The following is a 25,811-nucleotide window of genomic DNA, read 5'->3' on the forward strand; positions in this document are numbered from 1 at the left end:
TGTATATCGCAGCCTGTGTGAGGGCTTGATTGCTAAGAGAACAATCTACTGTCTGATGTGCACCTCACCCCTTGGAGAGATATATATATATATATATATATATATATATATCTCAATAGTGCATTCTGTGGTGTACATTTGCTAATACAGTGCAGGCAGTTTACACATTCTAATACACTTCAGGTGGTGTACACAGTATCTAATACAGTGTGGTGTTGCCAAACAAAAAATACATCATGTCCGGAGGGCCACAAAGGAGAGGCAGACACAGGCCAGTAAAATAGGGCAAGCAGCCTCTGTGTCTACAGTCAACAGTGGTGGTCATAGGCATGGTGCATCCCCTGCAAGTGGCCGTGGGGCACGCTTGTCTTGTCTTTTTTTGCTGCTGCTGGCTGTGTTATTGAGCCACAACATGCAGAAGATTTGGTGGAGTGGATAATGAAGCCGTCCCCATCCTCTGTCACCCAGGCTCAGAGTAGTTTGCCTTCCAATGCAGCTGCCAAAGCGGCCTATTCCACCAGCTCCTTGTCCAGTCACTTCTTCTGTAGCCCCACCATCATGCATGGAGGAGTCCCCAGAATTATTCGACCAGAGTCATTTATATGCTGCTGGAGGATGCGCAGTGATTTGAAGGCTCCGATGTTGGTTCCCAGGTTAAGGAAGGGAGTAACATGAGCCTAGAGAGAGGGGCGCCACAGAAGGACAGAAGGACAAACTGGCAGTCATGTTTCACAGCAGGGCCTGCTCCTGCGCCCAACAAGAGTATTTGTGAGGCGTTACAGTGTTGTGGCACTACCACGGCCCAATTTTTCTGCCCCTGTTTAACAGGGGCATGCAATTACAACTTTTGATATATTTCAGAGCAGGGCCCATTTCAGCGCCCAACAAGAGTATCTGTGAGGGTTTACAGTGTTCTGGTACCACCAACTCCTATGGCCCAATTTTCTGCAGAGTATATAGGGAAGGCCGTATAGTGTATATATACTGCTGTTCAGAGTATATAGTGACTGGGGGACCCCCACGCCATTTTTAAAAAATTTTGGTGCGGGGTTCCCCTTAATACCAATACCAGACCTGAATTGCCATGATACGACAATACATTACAGCCGCAAGCAGTTTTAAATTACATTTTTTCCTTTAGAAATGACATTTTGCTGTGGAACTGTTATAAACATGGGAAAGATGCGCTACTTTACAGGCATACTAAGGACACCCCCCAGGCACAATATTTAAAGGAATATTTAATTTTTATTGTTTCACTTTAAGCATTATTAAAATTACTGCTCCCAAAAAAACAGCCATTTTTAAAAACTTTTTTTTTGCATTAAAACATATCCCCTGGGGCAGGACCCGGGTCCCCAAACACTTTTTATGGCAATAACTTGCATATAAGCCTTTAAAATGAGCAATTTTGATTTTTTATGTTCGTGTCCCATAGACTTTAACGGTGTTAGAACAAATTTTTTGCCTGTTCACATGTTCTGCTGCAAACCAAACCGGGGGGGGGGGGGTGTTTGGCTCACCCCTAGTCAGAACACACAAAAAAGTTCAAAGGCAAGGCTCTCTGTGCAGGAGCCAGGAAGCTAAAATCTATCGCAAACCCAGGACCCTTGGCTTGTGGTGATTAAAGTCCCACGGTGCTGATACATGTTCAAGATGAAACTGGATACATCCTGTAGGTAAAAAAAAAACTTTGACAATAAGTTAATTTATGAGATTGATCTTTACATTGCACACTTTTTAAGGTGAGATAAGTAGCTAGCATACAATGAGAAATGGTTCAGATTTTGAGATGTTTTCTCTGTGGCTTTTAAATTGACAATTATTTGTTCCCAGCATGGCATGATTGGTTTTAAGAAACCAATTTTATTGTTGCAGCTTTATGCACATTATTAGTTTGAGACGCTGAACAGCACCTGTTGCTTACATGATGTGAAACAACATATAGATTTTTTTAAAATATATTTCTATTTCATACATCATGGGACAGAGAGTCAGGCTAATATTCATTATCTGCTGGGTTATACTTCATCATCAGGTGAATGGACACTGGTAGACCAAAGGTCTTCAGACAGGACGTGATCCCCCTATATAACAAAAATGAAAGGATATTCAGCGCTGACACACATAAAATAAAATGAATACGAAATGCAAGCTAGCACTCAAGGTCAACTCAAATAATACCTCAAATAGACATGTAAAATGGAAACAGTGCAGCGCAATTCTAAATGTCTATAATAATTCCTAAAAAATTAAATAAATCCAAAAGTCCAGATAGGTGCATGTGGGAACAGCACAAATCTTATTTCTGTACGGTGCAGTGAAGAGTAAGACGATACATCCAGTGATAGTGATCCCTCCACCACGGGTAAAGCTGGTCTCTTACCTCATGGATTCGACTTGAGACAAGTCACAAAGCAATAAGCAGAAAGCAGATCACCAGGTAAAATACACTCTGGATAACGTCTTCAAATCCACACTTTGGTTAAACTTTAGGTGCTCCACAGCATAAAAACCGAGGGAGAAGAATCTAGTGCTCTGTCTTAATTTTTATTGATAAAAAATATAAGTAAATAAACTCACATTTAGCCTCACTCAGAACCGAGTGCCGGCGGACAAACACGTAAATAAACCACCAAGATGGCCACGGGTGACGTCACACGTGACTCCTGACCCCCGTACATGTTACGTCCGTGGGCGGGACTTCATCAGCATGCGGCAAGGATACACGTCGACGGCCCGCATTGTTTAAATAGTGTCATGGTAACCATTAATCCACTAATTAGGCTCCCGGATACAGTGGCCTAATAACAGCTAGTATCACAAAGAAAAAACTTCCACTAACCACCAGGGGAGCCATAAAATGGGATGGATTAGAAGACGGAGATAAAAATGTGTAAATACAAAAAAAAATACAAAAAAAAATGCATATGTCAATAAGACTGGCGCTGTTTTAAAATTGATAAATAGGAGACCATTAAATCCTTATAAGTATATTTAACATAGTGCGCACCCATCTCAATTCTTATAAAAGAAAAAAACATACCATAATAAAAGGATACTCTACCCCAAAACTAATATAAAATAAATGTAAAATTTAGAGTGACATCAAACCACGACCATCTTAATGATTCAAAAAACATTATAAATAAATGTACAATGGAAATTGATACAAAAATAAGTAAAAAAATTCATAAAAATCCTACATTAAAAAAAAAAAAGCGAAAATATCACTCATCTATTGGAAATAAAGCAATTGAGGTCAAAGTCGACATTCATCCCTGCAGATGACATCACTTTGGGCTCATAAATCCAGTAGGATTCTCTGCGACTCAGTTGGCGAATGTAATGACCTCCTCTCCAATGTCTGGGGACCTTCTCAATATCGCAAAACTTCAGGCATTTAGGGTCTCGTTGGTGACACATTCTAAAATGCCTGGATACACTATGGGTTTTAACTCCTCTTTTGATATTACTAATGTGCTCACCTACCCGTACGTGTAATGCTCTACAAGTGCGTCCAAAACATAAAAGCCTGTTTCAAATGGATCCGATCGGTCAATCCCTTGATTCATTTTGGAACCATTTGTGGGACTAGAGACCTGGAGCTCAGAGAGCTCAAACAAACCATGCTATCCACCTTGCAGACACTGGTAAAAAACTAAAGTACGTCCTGTATGGGAGGGGTTATATAGGGGGATATATAAATGGTACCTAAGCCTCGCAAGGAAGACTTAAGATCATGCGAGGTTTTGCCTATAATGTGGCCTCCGAGCGCTGGACCCTGCGGAGTGGAAATCCTGGACACTACAGCACTAAGGCATTTCCTGCAGGGTGCTATACAGGTCCAAGGAAGTGGACCCTAAACATGAAAAGGGTACCCAGTCCTTGAAGGTCCAAGTGACAGGAACCCGCTGTGAAGATTGGGCCCTTAGTTTCTAAGTGGCCCTGCGCCTGGACGGGTAAGTGAAACCCCTTTATTTTTATTATTGTGGGGTGTCCCAGTGATTGTAATTATCAGTCAAGCTAGCTAAAACCTGGACACCTGTGTGCGGTGACCATACAGTGGAGTTTTGGGCTAGCTGTGGGTGTTTGCAAAGTGTATCTTTTTTTGCTTGTGTCTGGCTGTTTTTTTTTACCTGTATTTACCTGTTTTTTACCTGTATTTACCTGTTTTTATGTGTGCTCACAAGAGTGCCGCTGGGCTGGCAGTGTGTTTGGTGGCCATGGTGCACGCGGCTTCGCCGCACATGCGCTGTAGCCTTTGGGCGCATGAAGATTTGCATCATATGCAAATACAGTCACGCCCATTTGCCAGGACCGTGCACATGCACAGAATGCTCCAGCGCACACCCATCTTATTTTAAGCTGTGTAGGCCAAGGATGTGGTGCTTCCAGAAGGCTGTTGTAGGACACAGAGCAGGCTCTGAACAGACACTTGCAGTGGTCCATTTTTCCTTATGTGAGTCATGTGAGTTACCAGGTGTTGCTTGGCAGGCTAAATGTGCTTAGCAGGATTGTTGCATAGGGGCTTGGTGAGCCCTATTAAAGGGTCTCCCTTCTGAGGTGTTTTAATACTACACCCAAGTACTCTTTGTTTGTGGCTATTAAATGTCTTCCAAAAAGAGTAGTGGGACTAACACCACAGGGAAGGGCACATCTATGTCCTCAGTAGTTCCTAGTCGTATCCATAGTGTTGTATCCCCTGAAGGACCAGAGTCTTCCCGGCAATCTGAGCCTCTGCGATTATCTGGTATTGTGCCTACAGTCAACGCTGCTGCTTCACCCTTTATCACTAAGGATGAACTGTCCTTAGCCCTAGCCGGTTTAGAGCAATGGATTGCTGGCATGATTACCTCCATCCCGCAGGGTGGAAGGAAGCATGACAGATCCCCCTCCCCGGAGTCTCCTAGTCTGGAGCAGGAATGGGTTGAGTATGGGGAAGAGCTTAAAGCTCAGGATTCGGTGGAGTGCCCGGCAGATGAGTATGCTTCCGCGCAATCTGGACAAGGAGATATCCAGTCGATGTCTGCCTCTCAGTTGCACAGGCTTTTGATCCTGACACTGACCGAAATGGTTCGTTCTGCCTTTAAGTTGCCTCTTGCAGAGGTATATGGAAAAAGAAATACAGCACTGCGTATGGTGTGGGTAAAACAGCAGCCAACACAGCTATAGACCCAAGCAATAAGTGTAAATGTGAAAGTGTAGCGCTATAAACCCTAAACAGACTGAAAATGAGACAGTGTCTTAAACCTGAATTAAAAATAAGAATAAAATACAATACATTGAATGTGTGCAAAACTGGTGAAACAACATTTCATCAGTTTTGCACATATTCAATGTATTGTATATTTTGCACAGTATATTTAGCACAAGATATGATAACACCATATCTATAAGAATTTTTGTACTGTGAATTTTCTCACCGAAATTTTTATTTTATTATATTTTCATATTTTATTTTTACTTTTATTTTATTTTTGCTTTTATTTTATTCTTATTTTTAATTTAATTTTTAATTCAGGTTTAAGACACTGATTTACTAATTTTTAGTCTGTTTAGGTTTTATAGCGTTACACTTTCACATTTACATCTCTTGCAGAGGTGACTGAGCCCCCTGGTCCTCTTTGGGAACTCTGAGGCCTCTTCAGGTTGCACGCACTTTCCCTCTACATACCCTGTCGGAACAGGCGGTGTGCGCTGATTGGGAACACCCTGACAGGACTTTTGTTCCTCCTAAGAGGTTTTCCCTTTTACAGTATATCCCATGGATGAAAAGTTTGTTAAAAGAAGGAGCATACCAGCCGTAGAGGTAGCAGTCTCTTCCTTAAACAAGAACTTGTCCGGTAGATAAAGCACAGGGCTTGAAAGACCCTGTTGACAAGAAATTGGAGTTATTATTAAAGGCTTCCTTTTTCTTTGGCGAGTTCAGCTATTCAGCCTGCTGTTAGGCCTAACCAGGAAGATGATCTGCCTGAAAGTAAGACAGATACAGTATTCCTCGAGTGCTGTGTTTTGCTGTTGATGCTTTAAAGGATTCAATACAGCAGGTTTCTTGTATGGCTCTCTTGCTTGTACATATGGGCAGACTTTTATGGCTTAAGAATTGGTCAGCCGAGCTTCCTTGTAAAAAGTTATTGGCAGGTTTCCGGTTTCATGGGGAACGTTAATTCAGTGATCACTTGGATAAATATATCCAAAAGATTTCCGGAGCGAAGAGTTCTCTACTTCCTGGGAAGAAAAGCACCACACTTCCCTCGTTTAAAAACCCAGGGTCTGCTTCCTGCTTGTCTCAGCGTCAGGAAGGTTCCGCCGCTACAAGGCCATTAGGGCCAGGGGCAAGGCCAAGGTCAGAAAGCCCTGGGTCCAAAATTCTTCTAAACCCAGCACCAAGCCCTCCTTTTGAGGGTTCGCCCCCACTCCATCGGGTGGGGGGAAGGCTGCTGCATTTTACGGACATTTGGAAAACAACAATTCAGGCCGAGTGGGTCACCTCTCAGGTTTCTAAGATCCAGTGTTCTCGGGTATCTGGATGACCTGCTGCTCAGAGATCACTCAGTACAAGCTCTAGAACAGAGCATAATATACACACTGTAGTATTTGAAAAGCTTAGGCTGGATCATACAGAAAAGTCAGCCTTAGGACCAGCTCTGATCCAGGTCTGATCCTAAACACAGTCCAAGCAAGAGTATTCTTGTCACCCATAAGGATCTGTACCCTGAAGGATCAGGTGCGTCAGATAAGGAGCACCAGACAACCCTCTATTCGGCTCTGTATGAGTCTTCTAGGGAGGATGGTATCCTCCTTCGAGGCAGTGCCCTATGCCCAGTTCCATTCCAGGCCCTTACAAGAAGACATCTTGTTGACTTGGAACAGAGGAAGAAAAGCCCTGGATTATCCAATGTGCTTATCTCCTCAGGCATGCTTAAGCCTAAACTGGTGGTTGCAGGATCAGAACCTGCGAAGGGGAAAATCCTTTCTCCCAGTAACATGGAGAGTACTGACTACAGATGCCAGTCTCTCAGGCTGGGGAGCGACCCTAGATGGGCTCACAGCTCAGGGCAAATGGTCAGGGATAGAGCAGACCCTGCCCATCAATGTCCCAGAATTACGGGCAGTTCATCTGGCCCTACAGTCCTGGATGGTGGAGCTTCAGGACTGCCCCATCAGGGTTCAGTCCGACAATGCCATGGCAGTGGCCTATATAAACCACCAAGGAGGTACCAGGAGTCGTTCAGCTCTGAAGGAGGTGAATTACATACTAGCCTGGGCAGAGGGACGTGTGCCAATTATATCGGGAGTAGAGAACTGGAAGGCAGATTATCTCAGCTGCCAGCAGATCTGCCCAGGGGAATGGTCCCTACACCCAGAGGTGTTCTAGGAAATTTGCCAGCGTTGGGGATGCCAGAGGCCGACCTACTAGCATCCAGGTTCAACAACAAGCTGCAGCAGTTTGTGTCTCGAACAAGAGATCCTCTGGCAATTGGAGCAGATGCTCTGGTAGTTCCATGGAGCCAATACGCCCTAGTTTATGCTTTCCCCCAATTCCTCTCCTTACACATTTTTTTTTTTTTTTGCGCAGGATTCGGAGAGAGGGGGTTCCAATCATTCTGGTGGCACCAGCCTGGCCCAGAAGGCCCTAGTTCCCGGAGATTGTGATACTGACAATAGACGGGCCATGCACGCGTTCACATCGCCCCGATCTACTGTCTCAGGGTCCTATATTCCACCCCAATTTACAGTCTCTAAATTTGATGGCATGGCTATTGAAGCCAGGGTGTTAAAGGACCGTGCCATCTCAGGATCAGTAGTGTCTACCCTAGTGAATGCTAGAAAAGCTGTCACTAGGAAAATTTATCATAAGGTCTGGAAGACTTATATTGCTTGGTGTGAAGCCAGAAAATGGCATCCTTGGAAATATGTGATTGGAAGAATTCAGAATTCTCTTTTCTACAGTCAGCTGTGGAAATCAAATGGCTTTGAGTACAATCAGAGTTCAAGTTTCGGCCCTATCAGTATTCTTCCAAAAGCCTTTAGCCTCCCGTTCACTGATCCAAACCTTTTATGCAAGGGGCAACTCGTTTGCTTCCCCCATTTAGTCACCTATGTGTCCTTGGGACTTGAACTTGGTGCTGTCTGTGTTACAGAAACAACCATTTGAACCTATTAAGGAAATTCTATTAGACTTGCTGTCACGCAAGCTAGCCTTCCTGATGGCTATCACCTCGGCTAGAAGGGTGTCAGAGTTGGCGGCCCTTTCATGCAGGGAACCATTCTTGATTCTTCACCATGACAGTCGTGTTACGACCTGTTCCATCCTTTTTACCAAAAGTGGTGTCGGCCTTTCATTTAAATCAGGACATTATTTTGCTTTCTTTTTTCTCTCAATCCCATTCAACGGAAGAGAGACAACTGCATTCTTAGGACGTTGTCCGGGCAGTCAAGGTTTATTTGTCTAGATCTGCAGAGATCCGAGGATCAGACTTTTTTTTTTTGCTTTACCAAAAGGACCCAAGAAGGGGCAGGCAGCTTCCCACACTTCCATTGCCAAATGGGTCCTTCAAATGGTCATTCAGGCCTGTGGTCTGAAACATAAAGCTCCTCCCTTTAGGGTGAGAGCTCATTCGTCCAGGGGTGTAGGAACCTCCTGGGCTTTTCGCCATCTGGTATCTATGGCTCAGATTTGTAAGGATGCTACCTGGTCTTCAGTGCATACGTTCACAAAATTTTATCAAGTGGATGTTCGAGCAGCCGAGGATTCAGCTTATAGCAACAGTGTACTGCGGGCTGCTGTTTAAGTTCTGATTGCTAATGTTTGGCAGGGTGTCTCCCTCCCCTCAAGGCTATTTCTCTAAGACGTCCCAGCAGGTAATGAATATTAGCCTGACTCTGTGTCCCATGATGTATGAAAAAGAAAATAGGATTTTTTCGTCATACTTACCTGTAAAATCCTTTTCTTTGAGTACATCATGGGACATGGAGACCCCTCCCCTCCTTTTTTTTGAGCATTCAGTGCTTGCTACAAAATTAAAGTACTTCCTGTATGAGAGGGGTTATATAGGGGATCACTCCTGTCTGAGGACCTTTGGTCTACCAGTGTCCATTCACTTGATGATGACGTATAACCCAGCAGGTAATGAATATTAGCCTGACTCTGTGTCCCATGATGTCCTCAAAGAAAAGGATTTTACAGGTAAGTAGGACAAAAAAAATCCTATATTTGACTGTAGTAATATTTTGGGGTTAACACTGAAAAGAGAGAAAGGTAAACTATTTATCTGTTCCTTTTTGCTTTTTAGCTTTAAAATCCAGGTTTACAATATAATACTTTTCAAAACGTTTTGGCTACTGTAAGATGTCTCTTAATATCCATGCATATTTATCTATTCCTTTTTATAGGCTTACCGGCTCTCTAAGGGAAGAGTGTGGCCCATGATAATAATTCTTTGTCTTACTGCTGCTATTCTCTCTGCATTCTTGGACAATGTCACCACCATGTTGCTTTTTACTCCAGTCACAATAAGGTACTCTAAATATATAAATTTACTTTTATCATTCAATAGTTAGACAATAACCATTGACCTATGTATATTTAAGGCAGCTTTATAATTTGTCTTAAAATGACATTATGTACTACAATATTGCTTTCTTTTTTATTTTAATTATTGGAGTTGAGTGCTAATTTATGTGAACTGCATTTGACATAATTTCATAATGCTCTTGAATATATATGAACCTTTAAGGGTGTTGCGTTAGGATTGACCACACGCTTTTGGTAACACTGGGAGAACTACTACCAAAGCAAGCAATCTAACTGCTATGGGGCACAAGGTGGGGGGAGCCTGGTTGGAGCTTCAGGGATGAGAAGCAGTGGGGAGAAGGAAGATGATCTATCTTTGCTAGCCCATTCCACCTATAAGCAGTTAAATTGAGTAGCGTGGCCCTATACAGTCCTCCATCAGCTGTTTTAGTGGGTCCACTGGGACCCACTGTAACAGCTCACAGACTTGATAGAAATAAATACAGGTCCTGCACTGCTTCAATAGGAAAACATTTAAACCCGGTGATACTATAAAACATATTGCATCAGTAACAAAATAGTGTGCAACAAAATATAAAATCGCAAGAAACAATATATATTCATGACAAACAATACTAATCCTGAAAATCCTTATCGTCCATCTCAAGTGAGTTAATAACAAAATAACCTGGGCAATTTCACACATGCTTAACTTAAAAGTGAACAAAAAGTAACCCAAATGATAAAAATCAAGTACAAATAGCTGCAAGCTAACAATAAAAGTTATATCACTTCACCCTACACAAAATGCAATAGCTAAAAAAAGTGCAGTGCTGCCCCCTGATAATTAGATCACTAAAAGTTGACAAATAAAAATACATCAATATGTCTGAATTACATGCATCTTGTAATGAACACGAATATTATAAAGTGCTCAACCATATAAATGTGTAGTCCAACAGCCATTTGAAATCACATCCAAATCATATCCAAAAGTATAAAGTGCAACACAATATAAATGTGAAAGCAACAGTCTCTGAAAATCACACCCAAACGTTTGTATAATTATTAGCACACTATAGTCCCCATCCAAGTGCACAACATAGCAAGTAAGAATTCAGTGCATAGCTAATATACAAATCCAGCCACAGAGGGACAATGGAACAGCTTACCACTCGTTCAATATACCTGATACTCCTGGCTAGCGCTGTGATTTCATTGGCAGGCGTGCCTCCTTCTGAATGCTTTGCTTTACATTCCCTATTATGCACTGCCTCTTTTCATTTGACATACTGTACATTTCTTAGTCTGTCCCACTGCACCACTTTGTTCCATTCGCCATGTTATATGTTGCCTATTCCGCACCACCTTATTTTATATGCCATGGTGTGCATTCCCTGTTCCACACCAACCTAATTTAAATGCCATGGTGTATGTTGGTTATCCTACACTATCTTATTCTATGAATCCTGTTAGGCATTATATATTTCAGACAGTCTTTCTGTATGGTGTGCTATTCATGTTATATTCCATGCCGATCCATTTTATCTTTAATGCAGTTTATACCCTACGGTGTCCCAGTCTGTACATTTCATATTTCTTATAAACATACTCTGTGTGCTGTGCTATACATTTTCTGTTGCATGCCACTTCATTCTAAACACCGTGCACTTACCTCATTATCAACACAGCATCCACTTCAGTCCTTTGTAACCTTCCATGGTACTTGGGGTGTCTTTATAATGGTGTTTTTCATTTTTTCCTGTTGGGGGGGGGGGGGGATTTTTAGTTATACCCCTGGCTAGTAATGTTAACTTACAAGACTTAAATTTGTCAAAATATGACTTGTGGTATAATCCTTTTTTTTTCCCTCCCTCTTAACATGCTGGACAAATGCCTCATCTCAGAACCTGTATATAATGGATAGACAGTTTAAAAAAAATAACCTACTTGGCTGTAATGAGTGTAATTTGCTAAATATATATTTAAATACCTGTGTTTTTTATTAGCATGTTGACCAGAACAAACCTAACATGTCTTTCAAAGCATCAATATGGTTTAAAATATATCAGTCTTTTATAAGTAGGCTAAAAGTGCTTATATAATACAGATCAGCAAGACACCTAAGGGTTGAATTATCTACTCGGTTAAGTTTTACTAAAACACTCCTGATAGCCTGATTCCTGACATTTGCCCAAAGCAACTTTTTTTTTTTTTAAGCGGTGTCCTTCATACTTTTCCTGAAGGCACACCAACAGGCATGATTTTAATGAAGAGATGAAGCTTCGCATATAACAAAGAAAAATAAACGAAAAAAAAAAGCTTTTTGAAAGTAAGACCGATCTACTTGCTAAAAAATACAAAACCAACATGCTTAAAATGTGAATTCCAAATATTAAAACCAAAATCAATGCAGCTCTGTAATCATTAATACATAATTAAATGCAAGCAGTATAGGTTCCTGAATTTGCCCTGATATCAGGCCTTTGCAGTCCTTGCATAGCAGAGCTGGAGTGTGAGAAAGAAGGCAATACAAGGAGCCAATCAGTTCATGTGGTGATAGGAAAAGAAATCAGTGTGGCACAGCAGAGTGAAAGAGATGAGCTGAGCACTGTGCCGTTTTATGTGTGTCACTGTCCAGTAAACAGTTGGTGCATGTCCGGGGTTACTTGGGCTCAGAGGAAGTGGGTTAAAAGATGCTGGCCATCAGACTGAGGTCATCCAGCAGGAAAATAAGTACTGAAGGCAAAACCTCTGGGTTGTGAACATATATACTGTATATCAGCGACAGCTGGTTTTGTTGGTTTATTGTTTAATGGGCTCCTCATTTTCATTTTATTTTTAGCTGGAGTTCTGATTTAATATGAAGCTTGTAGCAATTTTAAATCAATTTGATCAAATTTTCCAACTGCTTTTTTATATATACTGTATTGTTTTTTTACAAATATGAAAAATGAAGACCTGAACAAGGGTTCTGAGAGTGCTATGTGTAAACTTTAGAGGTAGCATTGCTTGCATTAAAGAGCTGACTGAAATCTTCAGCACAGTTGTCTGATAAAGAATGAGCCACTGCTCTGATGAGGTCTTTCTGCAAGCCTGAAAAGCATACAGTCAAAAACAAAAAAAGACTCGAGTTTACACATGCTTGCTAGTTAGATTTCATAATATGTAATATTTCATTATTATCTGACTTGAAAACACATTCTTTAAATTTTTTTATTTCTGATAATTAAAAAAAAAAAAAATCTGTACAAAACCAATATACATTTCCTGTACTTTGCCTACGCAGGGCAAAACCACTTCATTTTCTGTCCCTCCTCTGCAGATGCACATACCTAAAGCGGTATTAAACCCCAAAACAAAATAAAATATACAAATACTTTTAATGCCGTATAACTTCTTGACAGGTTTTGTGCATTGTGTCATTCTAATAATTCAAAAATTGTACTTTTTTTTTCTCTACTCTTTAATGAAATTCAATACAAATGTATTGTAAAACAAATATATATATATATATATATATATATATATATATATATATATATATATATATATATATATATATATATATATATTATATTATATTGAAGCTTACCAATCCATACATGGATGGCTGCATTTGTTTTTTGTTTTTTTAAGACTATTTTTTTTTTTTTTACTTTATTTTCACCCGGTGATCTGGCTGGTAATACACTTCCTGTTTTAAGGTGCCTTCATTCTGGATGGATGAGAGATTGAGACACCTTTGGAAAGCAGCATTGTCTACCAGTGGTGAATAGGTAGTGTGTCTTAGATGCATTAACATATTTAGATGGACTTGCCTTAAACTGGCCACACACCAGTAAAATTTTGTTCAAATTTCTAATTGTTAGTGGGGTCAAATAGATGTTCTTTTTGGCCCATAGTGATGGGAAATTTTGAAGAAACCGGATGGGAGATTCTCTAATGAATGAACTTCTAACAGCATATGTCGTTTTCTTTTGAGAAATAACATTCATTATCAATTTTGAAGTAATTTCAAATTACATTCTTTAAGTCATCAAATGTACGAATGTTGGTATGAATATTCATATGAATATTTGTTTTAAAATTTACTAGTGTATTGTGAAAGAAACTTCCAGCTAATAGTTTGAAAGATAATTGGCTGCCTCATTCTGTGTGGAAAAAACAATTTTTTTTTATGCAATCTTGCACTTAATCTAAGTGTAGTAGTATTATGTTCCTGTACAAGAAAGCTTTAGTGCATATTAAAAGACCCTTCAGATACTGTAAGCATTTGAAGAATACATTGCAGTCAGGTATTCAATTCTCCAAAAATACCTTTCTGAATAGCTGTGAGTATAATGAGTCATTTTTAGATTTGGAGGAAGATACCTGAGTTTTCATTGCTGTCTGTGGGGAACAATCACCCTCTTTATTTGTCCAGGTGACCATTATCACTGAAAATTAAATACACACCTTTTTAGTGGTCATCAGAACAGATAGGAAGGGGGTAGTCCTCCAACGGAGACACTAGTTTTGTTGATCCTGGTGACTACCAGGGATTTCCCCCACATTAAGGTTTTTTCTGTCTCCTTTCCTGTTGTCGCTATGGAACAGGAAGTTTCCATTCCTCACTCCATTCCATGCATTCCCAACATTCTCTCTTCTGAGAGATCCACCAATCGCAGAAGGGAAAGACCACACAGGGAACTCCTTAAGGAACTATAGTAACATCCCCCTAAGCACCCTTTTACACAACAGCAATTTTTCATTTGAAGTAGTGGGTTTCTGTTGAGTCTGTAAAGGTTGTGGTAGATTTTACAATGTGATGCAAGGTTTACTCTGACATCATGTAAAATTTCCTGCAGTGTTCAGGTATAAATGCATGGAACTCCCAATGCAATGCAAATTTTCTTCCATTGCGCCTTTGATTGCCATCAAAGGCACCCAAGCCATATACTTTTTTTTCCATTGAGGGTGAGTTAAAAAAAAATGGGCCACCATGGCTATTGTTATGCCACTTTAAACCTCATTTAACATACTGAAAGTTAGAAACCATTTTGGTATTCACTGCACTTGATACATCACAGAATACTTTTGGTTGTTGTTATACTAATTATAAACTTTTCTGCTCCATATATACAGCTGTTAAAAAAAATAATCTCCACCTTTGTTTTTCATATACTGATGCAGTCTGATCAGCAGATACAGTATCGAAATGTATCAAAAGCTTTTTTCCTGTAAACGCAATTTGCTGTCAACAAGAAAAACTATCAATGTGATGAAATTAAGGAAATGGTGTTAAAATGTTTAAACTCTGTTTAAATTCATGCCTGAAAGGCTAAGGAATGCATTATCCCACATGTAATACCAACACAATGGTGGCAAAAAAAGTTGCATGAGGTTTTTACTGTTAGACAATAGAAAACATGTTGTGATTGTGGACTATTAGTGCAAGAAATTTGGAATTCCTAAAGAGTTTTTAATAAAATATCAATTGATGTTAACCCAAATTTAACGCAACATACTTTGTTGACAGGCAGTGCCTATCAACCTCAGCCATTAATGGTAACTTGGCAAGTGTTTGGCTCACGGTTGTGTCCCATTAGCCCCTTTATGAACTGCAGTTTAGCATAAAAAAATAATCAGTACCAGTTTAGTAATCAGTTTAGGAATCGCCTCCTGTACAATTAATAACAACTGCTTAGATGGGCTCTGAAAAGGAATCACTTTTCAGAGCTTTGACTAGTGTGAATTTAGCCTTAGAGCTGTGATATTATAGGTAAATGAGTGCCTAGGCACACTTGCATGCCAGGAAGTGCACTGGTATTTTTTTAAGAGGAATTCCAGACAAAAGACACACTTTTTAGGGTTTTTCTTAGACACAATTATTATTATTCAGGATTTATATAGCGCCAACAGTTTACGCAGCACTTTACAATTTAAAAGGGAGACAATACAGCTATAATACAATAAAATACAAGAGGATTAAGAGGGCCCTGCTCAGAAGAGCTTACAATCTAATAGGGTGGGGCAGGTGGTACAAAAGGTTGTAACTGTGGGGAATGAGCTGATGGAAGTGGTAGGAGATTAGTTGGAGACGTGATAGGCTTTCCTGAAGAGATGAGTTTTCAGGGATCGCCTGAAGGTAGCAAGAGTAGGGGATAGCCGGATAGATGGAGGTAGTGAGTTCCAGAGGATGGGAGAGGCTCTGGAGAAATCCTGGAGACAAGCATGGGAGGAGGAGATGAGAGAGCTTGAAAGCGGGAGGTCTTGAGAAGAGCGGAGAGGTCAATTTGGGTGATATTTGGAGAAAAGATTAGTGATGTAGCTCGGGGGAGAATTGAATTTAGTTGTGAATGGCTTTGTATGTTGTAATTAGTATTTTGAATTTAATTCGCTGCGTGATTGGGAGCCAGTGTAGGGATTGGAGTAGAGGGTTGGCAGACACTGAGCGGTTGGTAAGGTGGATAAGTCTGGCAGCAGCAATCATGATAGACTGAAGAGGGGATAGCCTATGGAGAGGTAAGCCAATGAGAAGAGAGTTGCAATAGTCAAGGCGAGAGATAACAAGGGAGTGAATGAGGAGCTTGGTGCTTTCAATTGTTAAAAAGGGGCGAATTTTAGAGATGTTACGGAGGTGAATTCTACAAACTTTTGACAATGATTGGATTTGAGGCTGAAATGACAAGTCGGAGTCTAGGATTGCACATTGGATTAGACATTGTTGATTTTGATGGAAAAGTCATGGAGGGGGGCACGGGCAGGGGGGAATATTAATAGCTCAGTTTTAGAGAGATTTAGTTTAAGGAAGTGGTGCGACATCCATGCTGATATGTCAGTTAGTAATGCGAGAGGGGACTGAAGGAGTGAGGTGAGGAGTAGACAGATAGATTTGGGTGTCATCAGCGTATAAGTGGTATTGGAAGCCATGGGCAGTTGTGACCAAGGGAGGAGGTGTAGATAGAAAAGAGAAGGGGTCCAAGAACCGAGCCTTGGGGGACCCCTACAGAAAGGGGCAATGTAGAGGAGGAGACAGAGTTGTAGCTGACACTGAAGGAGCGCTGTGATAAATAGGCAGAAGAACCAGGATAGAGCAGAATCTCGGAGGCCAAGGGAATGTAGTTTGTTGAGAAGAAGCGGGAGGTCAACAGTATCAAAGGCCGCAGCGAGGTCAAGTAGTAGGAGTATGGAGTACTGGCTGTTGGTTTTAGCAGTTAGTAAATCGTTAGTGAGTTTTAGCAAGGCAGTTTCCGTGGAGTGCTGCGAGCGAAAGCCAGACTGTAAGGGGTCAAGAAGGTTATTTTCATTGAGGTAGGAGCTAAGACGGTTGTAGACTAAGCATTCTAGAAGTTTAGAGGTGAATGGGAGCAATGAGATGGGTCTTAAGTTGTTCAGGTCGGTAGGGTCCAGTGAGGGCTTTTTAAGAATGGGAGTGATCTGCGCATGTTTTAGAGGGGAGGGTAAGATGCCACTAGAGAGGGAGAGATTGAAGATGTGGGTGAGGGAGCATAGGATAGAAGAAGAGGGTGACCGTAGTAGTTGTGAGGGAGCAGGATCCAAGGGACAATTGGTTAGGTGGGCATCCGAGAAAATTTTTGTAACCTCTTCCGTAGTAGCCAATTCAAAAGAGGAGTGTGTTGAATGTGCTGCTAGGCAAGGTATGTTGGGTGGGGAAGACGTACACACAGTGGAGATGTCCTCACAAATTGCATCAATCTTGACTTTGAAGTGATTGGCAATCTCTTGGGCAGTGAGTGAGTTAGTGAGCAGAGGGGGTGGTGGACGAAGCAGAGAGTTAAAGGTTGAGAAAAGCCGGACTGGATGACAAGGAATTAATAAGAGAGACAAAGTAGGCTTGTTTGGCAGCATGGAGGCATGAATTGTATTTTAGAAGGCAGATTTATATAGGGTGAAGTCTTGCAGGCATTTGGTTTTACGCCACAGTCGTTCAAGAGCATGGCAATGTCTCTTGAGATTTCTAGTGTTGTCAGTTTGCCAGGGTTGTAACGGTCGGGCCTGATTCTGCGTGTGGTTAGAGGAGCAATTGCATCTAGTGATGATGAGAGTGAACTGTTGTAGACAGAGGTGGCCAGGACAGGGGAGAGATTATGTCATATAGGTGGTCAGTAGCAGAATAGAGAAGAGAAGGATTAAAGTGGCGAAGGTTTCTACAAGTAATTGTTTGCTGTTTAGAGGGATGGGTGGTTGGAGGCAAGGATACAGTGAAAGTAATGAGGTTGTGATCAGATAGAGGAAAGGGGGTGTTGGTGAGGTTGTCAGGGTTGCAGAGATGGGAGAATACAAAGTCAAGGGTATTACCATTGGAGTGAGTGGAAGTAAGTGTCCATTGGGTTAGGTCAAAAGATGAGGTTAAGTCGAGAAGTTTAGCTGTAGTTGGGCTGTTAACATTGACAGGAATGTTAGTCACCAAGAATAATGGTGGGTATTTCAGAGGAGAGAAAGTAGGGTAGCCAGGCAGCAAAGTCATCAAGAAAGCGCGATACTGGTCCTGGAGGCCTATAAATTGCTGCGATCTTCAGAGAAATGAAAGAAAACAGACGAATACAGTGCATCTCGAAAGAAGAGAGGGATAGAGAGGGAGGGACAGGAAGGACTTGGAAGGTGCTTTGTGGGGATAGAAGGAAGCCAACTCCACCTCCTTTCTGTCTGTTGGGTCTGGGGGCGTGAGTCCAATGGAGACCACCATGGGAGAGGGCAGCAGGAGAAGCTGAGTCAAAATTTTGAAGCCAGGTTTCTGTTATGGCGAGTATGCTCAAGCCATGAGAGAGGAAGAGGTCATGTACAGATGTTAGCTTGTTACAGATGGAGCGGGCGATATATATATATATATATATATATATATATATATATATATATATATATATATATATATATATATTAATTATAGACTATACTACCAAAAGTATGGGATGCCTGTCTTTACACGCACATGAACTTTAATGGCATACCAGTCTTCATCCGTAGGGTTCAATATTGAGTTGGCCGACCCTTTGCAGCTATAACAGCTTCATCTCCTCTGGCAAGTCTGTTCCCAAGGTTTACGAGTATGTCTATGGGAATGTTTGACCATTCTTTCAGAAGCGCATTTGTGAGGTCAGGCACTGATGTTGGACGAGAAGGCCTGGGTCACAGTCTCCGCTACTAATAAATCCCAAAAGTGTTCTATCGGGTTGAGGTCAGGACTCTGTGCAGGCCAGTCAAGTTCCTCCGCCCCAAACTAGCTCATCCATGTGTCTTTATGGACCTTGCTTTGTGCACTGGTCCAAATCATTTTGTGGAGGGGGATTATGGTGTGGCTTTGTTTTTCAGGAGTTGGGCTTGTCGCCTTTGTTCCAGTGAAGGGAACGCTTAAGGCATCATCATACTAAGACATTTTGGACAATTTCATTCTCCCAACTTTGTTGGAACAGTTTGGGGGTGGCCCCTTCCTGTTCCAACATGACTGTCCACCAGTTCACAAACAAGGTCCATAAAGACATGGATGAGCAAGTTTGGGGTGTAGGAACTTGACTGCCCTGCAGAGAGTCCTGACCTCAACCCAAATTAACACCTTTGGGATGAATTAGAGTGGAGACCGTGAGACAGGCCTTCTCGTCCACATCAGTGCTTGACCCCACAAAGGCGCTTCTGGAAGAATGGACAAACTTTCCCATAGACACACTCCTAAATCTTGTGGACAGTCTTTCCAGAAGAGTTGAAGCTATTATAGCTACAAAGGGCGGGCCAACTCAATATTGAACCCTACTGACTACGGCTTCATGTACACGGGACGTTTTAAAACCTCTCCTGAACGATTTAACTTTAGAGATAGAAACCAATGTTTAAAAATGTCTGCGTTTTGCGTTTAGAATGCGGTTTTTACATTGAAAATAGTCAAAAATGTTTCTCCATTAAAAATGCCTGTAAACGAAACACGTCTAAACGTGAGTTACCGTGTTTACACACTGTTACAGGCATTTAAAGTTTCAAATGCCTCTGAACATCTGTCCTGAATGCATTTTTTTGCTTTCCAAAAAATGCTTCTAAACCCAACTGCCTAGAAATGACCCTGTGTACATGTACTGATAAGACAACATTGAGGAGAGTTCAGGGGCAGCTGAAAAAAACACCCAACTGCTCCTAAACGTCAGTTTACCAGCAGCAGTGTACATGAAGCCTACAGTGCCCTGAAAAAGTATTCATATTCCTTGAAATTTTCCACATTTTGTCATGTTACAGCCAAAAACGTAAATGTTTTTATTTTATTGGGATTTTATGTGATAGACCAACACAAAGTTGCACATATTTGTAAAGTGGAAGGAAAATTATAAATGGTTTTCAATTTTTTTTTTTTTTTTTAAATCTGTGAAAAGTGTGGCATTCATTTGTATTCATACCCCCGGAGTCAATACTTTGTAGAACCACCTTTTGCTGCAATTAGAGCTGCAAGTCTTTTTGGGATGTCTCTACCAGCTTTGCACATCTAGAGTGACATTTTTGCCCATTCTTCTTTGCAAAATAGCTCAAGCTCTGTCAGATTGGATGGAGACTTGCCACAGATTCTCAATTGGATTTAGGTCTGGACTTTGACTGGGCCATTCTAACACATGAATATGCTTTGGTCTAAACCATTCCATTGTAGCTCTGGCTGAATGTTTAGGGTCGTTGTCCTGCTAGAAGGTGAACCTCTGCTCAAGTGTTTAGCAGACTCTAACAGGTTTTCTTCTAAGATTGCCCTGTATTTGGCTCCATTCCTCTAACCATAAACTCTGACCATCTTCCCTGTCCCTGCTGAAGAAAAGCATCTCCACCACATGATGATGCCACCACCATGTTTCACGGTAGGGATGGTGTGTTCAGGGTGATGTGCAGTGTTAGTTTTCCACCACACAGCACTTTGCTTTTCGGCCAAAAAGTAAAAATTTTGTTCTTTGACCAGAGCACCTTCTTCCACATGTTTGCTATGTCCCCCACATGGCTTCTCGCAAACTGCAACTGGGACTTCTTTTATGGCTTTCTTTCAACAATGGCTTTCTTCTTGACACTCTTCCATAAAGATCAGATTTGTGGAGTGCATGACTAATGGTTGTCCTGTGGACAGATTCTCCCACCTGAGCTGTGGATCTCTGCAGCTCCTCCAGAGTTACCATGGGCCTCTTGGCTGCTTCTCTGATTAATGCTCTCCTTGCCCATCAGTTTAGGTGGACGGCCATGTCTTGGTAGGTTTGCAGTTGTGCCATACTCTTTCCATTTTCGGATGATGGATTGAACAGTGCTCCATGAGATGGTCAAAGCTTGGGATATTTTTTTATAACCTAACCCAGCTTTAAAACTTCTTCACAACTTTATCCCTGATCTGTCTGGTGTGTTCCTTGGCCTTCATGATGCTTTTTTTTTTTTTTACTAAGGTTCTCTAACAAACCTCTGAGGGCTTCACAGAACAGCAATATTCATACTGTGATTAAATTACACACAGGTGGACTCTATTTACTAACTGGGTGACCTCTGAAGGCAATTGGTTCTAGTTGTGGTATCAGAGTAAAGGGGGCTGAATACAAATGCACACCACATTTTTCAGATATTTATTTGTAAAAAAAAAAAATTGAAAACCATTTATTTTCCTTCCACTTCACAATTATGTGCCAATTTGTGTTGGTCTATCATATAAAATCTCAATAAAATATATTTACGTTTTTGGTTGTAACATGACAAAATTTAGAAAATTTCAAGGGGTATGAATAGTTTTTCAAGGCACTGTAAGACTGGGATGCTATTAAAGTTCATGTGCGTGTAAAGGCATATTGGGGGTTAGTTACGAAAGGCAAATCCACTTTGCACTACAAGTGAAAAGTGCACTTGAAATTGCACTGAAAGTGCACTTGGAAGTGCAGTCACTGCAAATCTGAGGGGGACATGCAAGGAAAATAAAAAAACGCATTTTAGCTTGCACATGATTGGATGATAAAATCAGCAGAGTTTCTCCTCATTTCAGATCTATCCCCTCAGATTTACAGCGACTGTACTTCCAAGTGCACTTTCAGTGCAATTTCACTTGTAGTTTGCACTTGTAGTGCAAATTGGATTTGCCTTTAGTAAATAATCCCCATTGTGTAGATTTCTAAATGTCCCTTATTGCAAAACCTTCACTTTTATGAGCTCAGATTCACTTTAACAAATGACTGCCTAAGTTGTGTTATTTTGTTTCCTGTGTGTGCTTGTAATGTTATTTCAGTATGCAAACAGAAATGTAATTTTTATTGCTAGTTTTTCAGATTTCCCAATATAAAGATACTGGGTTTGGCCTTTTTAATGAAATTTCAAATTAAAAACTATAATAGCCACCAAAACACTAGAATGACTCATTTTATGACCTACTTGCAATTACTACATTAGACATTATTCAGAACAGTCAGCATTTCAGAACTGTGTGTTATGTTAACCTCAAAAGATCTGACATTTGCAGCATATTGCTTAATCAAATGTAAATTCCCTCAAAGCCACCACATATGCTTGCACTGTACCCCTTTTAAACTTCAAATAAAAACCTTGTATAATTAGAAAATAATACAGGCTTTATGTTCTGATCCATGCTTCAGGACATAGCTCTTCAACATTGGTGACCTTCCATTCATTGCTTTAACGCTTGCCACCAGTGATGTAAACGCCTCATCATATCCAGGGGCTATAACCTTTCATTTCAGAGACTGTTTCATCAAAAGCCAGGCTGTAAGCTGACATGGTTGCTTTCTTATATTCTAGGTAGGTTTATTTTAGGAAGTTCATAAAGCAAATGCTTATGTTCTCTACCAAATGTGTATTTTATAGTCTTTCATGTACAAAAAGACTGCAGTTTAAAATCACTTGGCCTTAACATCGTAATCATTTGTTATCAGGACAGAAACTTAGACTAGTTAACAGCGCTGTCTGAGAACAAATGCTGTGGGGCACATATTCATGGTTTTTACTTTGCTTTGTGATACACTCTAAAAAAACAAATGTCAAACAGAGTTTGTCACATTATTCTTGTACTGATGTATAGATAATGAAAGCTGACAATCTCTTATTTTAAAAGTGTGGTGTAAATATAAATTTGCACACTTTTGCAAGAAATGTTAGATGTAGAACTACTTCAGATGTTATTTAAAAGTCAAATACTATTAATACAATTTTGTATTATCTCACTACATTAGAAAATTGGGGACAGTTTTTAAATTTGAATGCAAAACTTTGCACCTAAACTGCTGTACTAGTTAGTGACTGAATGGGTTACCTTTTGTTTAACCACTTCAACTCCGGAAGGTTTACCCCCCTTCATGACCAGGCCATTTTTTGTGATATGGCACTGTTACTTTAACTGACAATTGCATGGTCGTGCGACACCGTATCCACATTTGTCCTTTTTTCCCCACAAATAGTTTTCTTTTGGTGGTATCTGATCACCTCTGTGATATTTTTTTTTGTTTATATATTCAAAAAAAGACAGACAATTTTGAAAGTATTTTTTTTTTTTTTTTTACTTTCTGCTATAAAATATTCCCAATAAAAAAAGTAAAACTAATTTCTTCATCAATTCAAACCAATATGTATTCTGCTACATATTTTTGGTAAAATAAATCCCAATACGTGTAGATTGATTTGGTTTACACAAACGTTAGTGTCTACAAACTATGGGATTTTTAAAATTTATTTTTGTACTAGTAATGGTGGCGATCAGCGACTTATAGCAGGACTGCGATATTGCGGGGGACAAATTGGACACCTAACTGACACTTTTTTTTAACACCAGTGACACTAATACAGTGATCAGCGCTAAAAAATATGCACGGTTACTGTACGAATGACACTGGCAATTAAAGGGTTAAATGTGTTCCCTGGGAGTGATTACCAACTGTGGGGGAGGGGGTGCTTTGACTGGAGGAATGTAAAGATCCGTGTTCCTGCTTCCTCCTGAATGATCGGCGGGTCCCGGCGGGCATTGCGTCCGTCTGACCCGCTGATTGCCTCCTGCTGTGTCCAATCACTGCGGGTCGCTGGCGGCGCGTGCGCTCCAGACTCGGAGGTTTTAGCTCATGTACCAGGTAGGAGATCTGGTGCAGAGCGGTCGCCCTGCCACAATATATCTACGGTGGGCAGTTGCTAAGCGGTTAAAGTGTTACTAAACCTAGGACCCTGCATTCACTATCTCGTCTCCCACAGTACTCAGAACATGGAAATGCAATTATTTTAGTAAACATAAACTGCTAAATACCTTTTCTCATTAGCAGTATATAGCAGTCTTTTTTGAGTTTTATCAGTGTCTGGTTAAAGCATGGAGGAGTTTCCATTCTACTGACTGTCCTATGAGGCTGCAGGACACCTGACCCTCTGTCTAGACAGTGCTGATTGGCCCTGTGCTGATCACATGCACCCACCCAAGAATAAAAAAAAGACAAAGCAATACACACCAAGGTGGACATGCCCCCAAGACTCTGTACTGTCAGCAGATGGACTGGGAACAGGGGAAGAAGGGGAGGATCAAAGAAGACGGGATCAAATAGCCTTTTTACACAATACACAGGATTAACTCCTTAGGTTCTACAGTGAGTATAACAAGCATGCTTTAGTGCATATACACACTTATTTTACTGTTGGGGGTTTAGTAACACTTTACGCTGACAATAGATTTCTTTTTATACAGGAAGCTGAATAATACTTACAAATACATGCTGAAATTGAAGCAAATATATTTTGATGTACATACTGTATAACTTGTTTATTAGGGATGAGCCTGATGTTCGAGTCGAATGTAAGTTCGACTCGAACATCGGGTGTTCGCCTGTTCGCTGAATTGTGAACATTACGGTGCGTTCGCGGCAAATTCATGCACCTTGGTACGCTCCATAATGCAATGTGAGATCGCAGTGCATTGACGTCTGATGATTGGCCAAAGCATGCACCTGACCTGCATACTTTGGCCAATCACAGCATGCTCTGCCGTGAGAGCAATAATTGGCCAATAGCAGGGTGCCTTTGACCAATCATGACTTGGGGACACTATAGAGTATATAAGACTGTTCCCAATGGTGGCCGTGTGTAGTGTTGGCGTGGACAGAGAGGGAGGTATATAGATAGATAGATATATATATATATATATATATATATATATATATATATATATATATATATATATATATCTAATAGTCTGCATTCAGTGTAGACTCTATATACAGTCAGAAAAAGTATTCGCCCCTTTCTGATTTTTTTTTTTTTTTGCATATTTGTCACACTTAAATGACTCATATCATCAAACAAATTTTATTACTACACAAAGATAACCCGCATAAATACAATATGCAGTTTTTAAATGATGGTTTCATTTATTATGGCAAAAAAGCTGTCCAAACCTGCCTTGCTTTATGTGAAAAAGTAATTGCCCCCTAAACCTAATAACTGGTTGTGCCACCCTTGGCAGCAACAACTGCAACCAAGCATTTGCGATAACTGGCAATGAGTCTTTCACATTGTTGTGGAGAAATTTTGGCTAGGGATGAGCCGAACACCCCCCTGTTCGGTTTGCACCAGAACATGCGAACAGGAAAAAAGTTCGTGCGAACACCGTTAAAGTCTATGGGACACGAACATGAATAATCAAAAGTGCTAATTTTAAAGGCTTATATGCAAGTTATTGTCATAAAAAGTGTTTGGGGACCTGGGTCCTGCCCCAGGGGACATGGACCAATGCAAAAAAAAGTTTTAAAAACGGACGTTTTTTCAGGAGCAGTGATTTTAATAATGCTTAAAGTCAAACAATAAAAGTGTAATATCCCTTTAAATTTCGTAGCTGGGGGGTGTCTATAGTATGCCTGTAAAGGGGCGCATGTTTCCCGTGTTTAGAACAGTCTGACAGCAAAATGACATTTCGAAGGAAAAAACCCATTTAAAACTACTCGCAGCTATTGCATTGCCGACAATACACATAGAAGTTCATTGATAAAAACGGCATGGGAATTCCCCACAGGGGAACCCCGAACCAAAATTTAAAAAAAAAAAAATGACGTGGGAGTCCCCCTAAATTCCATACCAGGCCCTTCAGGTCTGGTATGGATATTAAGGGGAATCCCAGCCAAAAAAAAAAAAAAAAATGATGTGGGAGTCCTTCAGGTCTGGTATGGATATTAAGGGGAATCCCGGCCAAAATTAAAAAAAAAAAAAAAAAATGTGGGGTTCCCCCTAAATTCCATACCAGACCCTTATCCGAGCACGCAACTTTGCAGGCCGCAGGAAAAGAGGGGGGATGAGAGTGCGCCCCCCCTCCTGAACTGTACCA

At 40.7% G+C, this 25,811-nt stretch overlaps 1 protein-coding gene across 2 annotated transcripts in view; it reads left to right on the plus strand.

Moving 5' to 3' along the window:
• The window catches only part of OCA2 (OCA2 melanosomal transmembrane protein), a 698,229-nt gene that overhangs the window by 482,131 nt on the left and 190,287 nt on the right, over positions 1 to 25,811 (plus strand). For both annotated transcript variants that reach the window (XM_073614631.1, XM_073614632.1), the window contains one exon: positions 9,400 to 9,524. In XM_073614631.1, the coding sequence (XP_073470732.1) occupies positions 9,400 to 9,524 (125 nt within the window). The remainder of the gene's footprint in view (positions 1 to 9,399; positions 9,525 to 25,811) is intronic.

This window comes from Aquarana catesbeiana, linkage group LG02 (assembly GCF_042186555.1).
Source record: "Aquarana catesbeiana isolate 2022-GZ linkage group LG02, ASM4218655v1, whole genome shotgun sequence".
Taxonomy (NCBI): domain Eukaryota; kingdom Metazoa; phylum Chordata; class Amphibia; order Anura; family Ranidae; genus Aquarana; species Aquarana catesbeiana.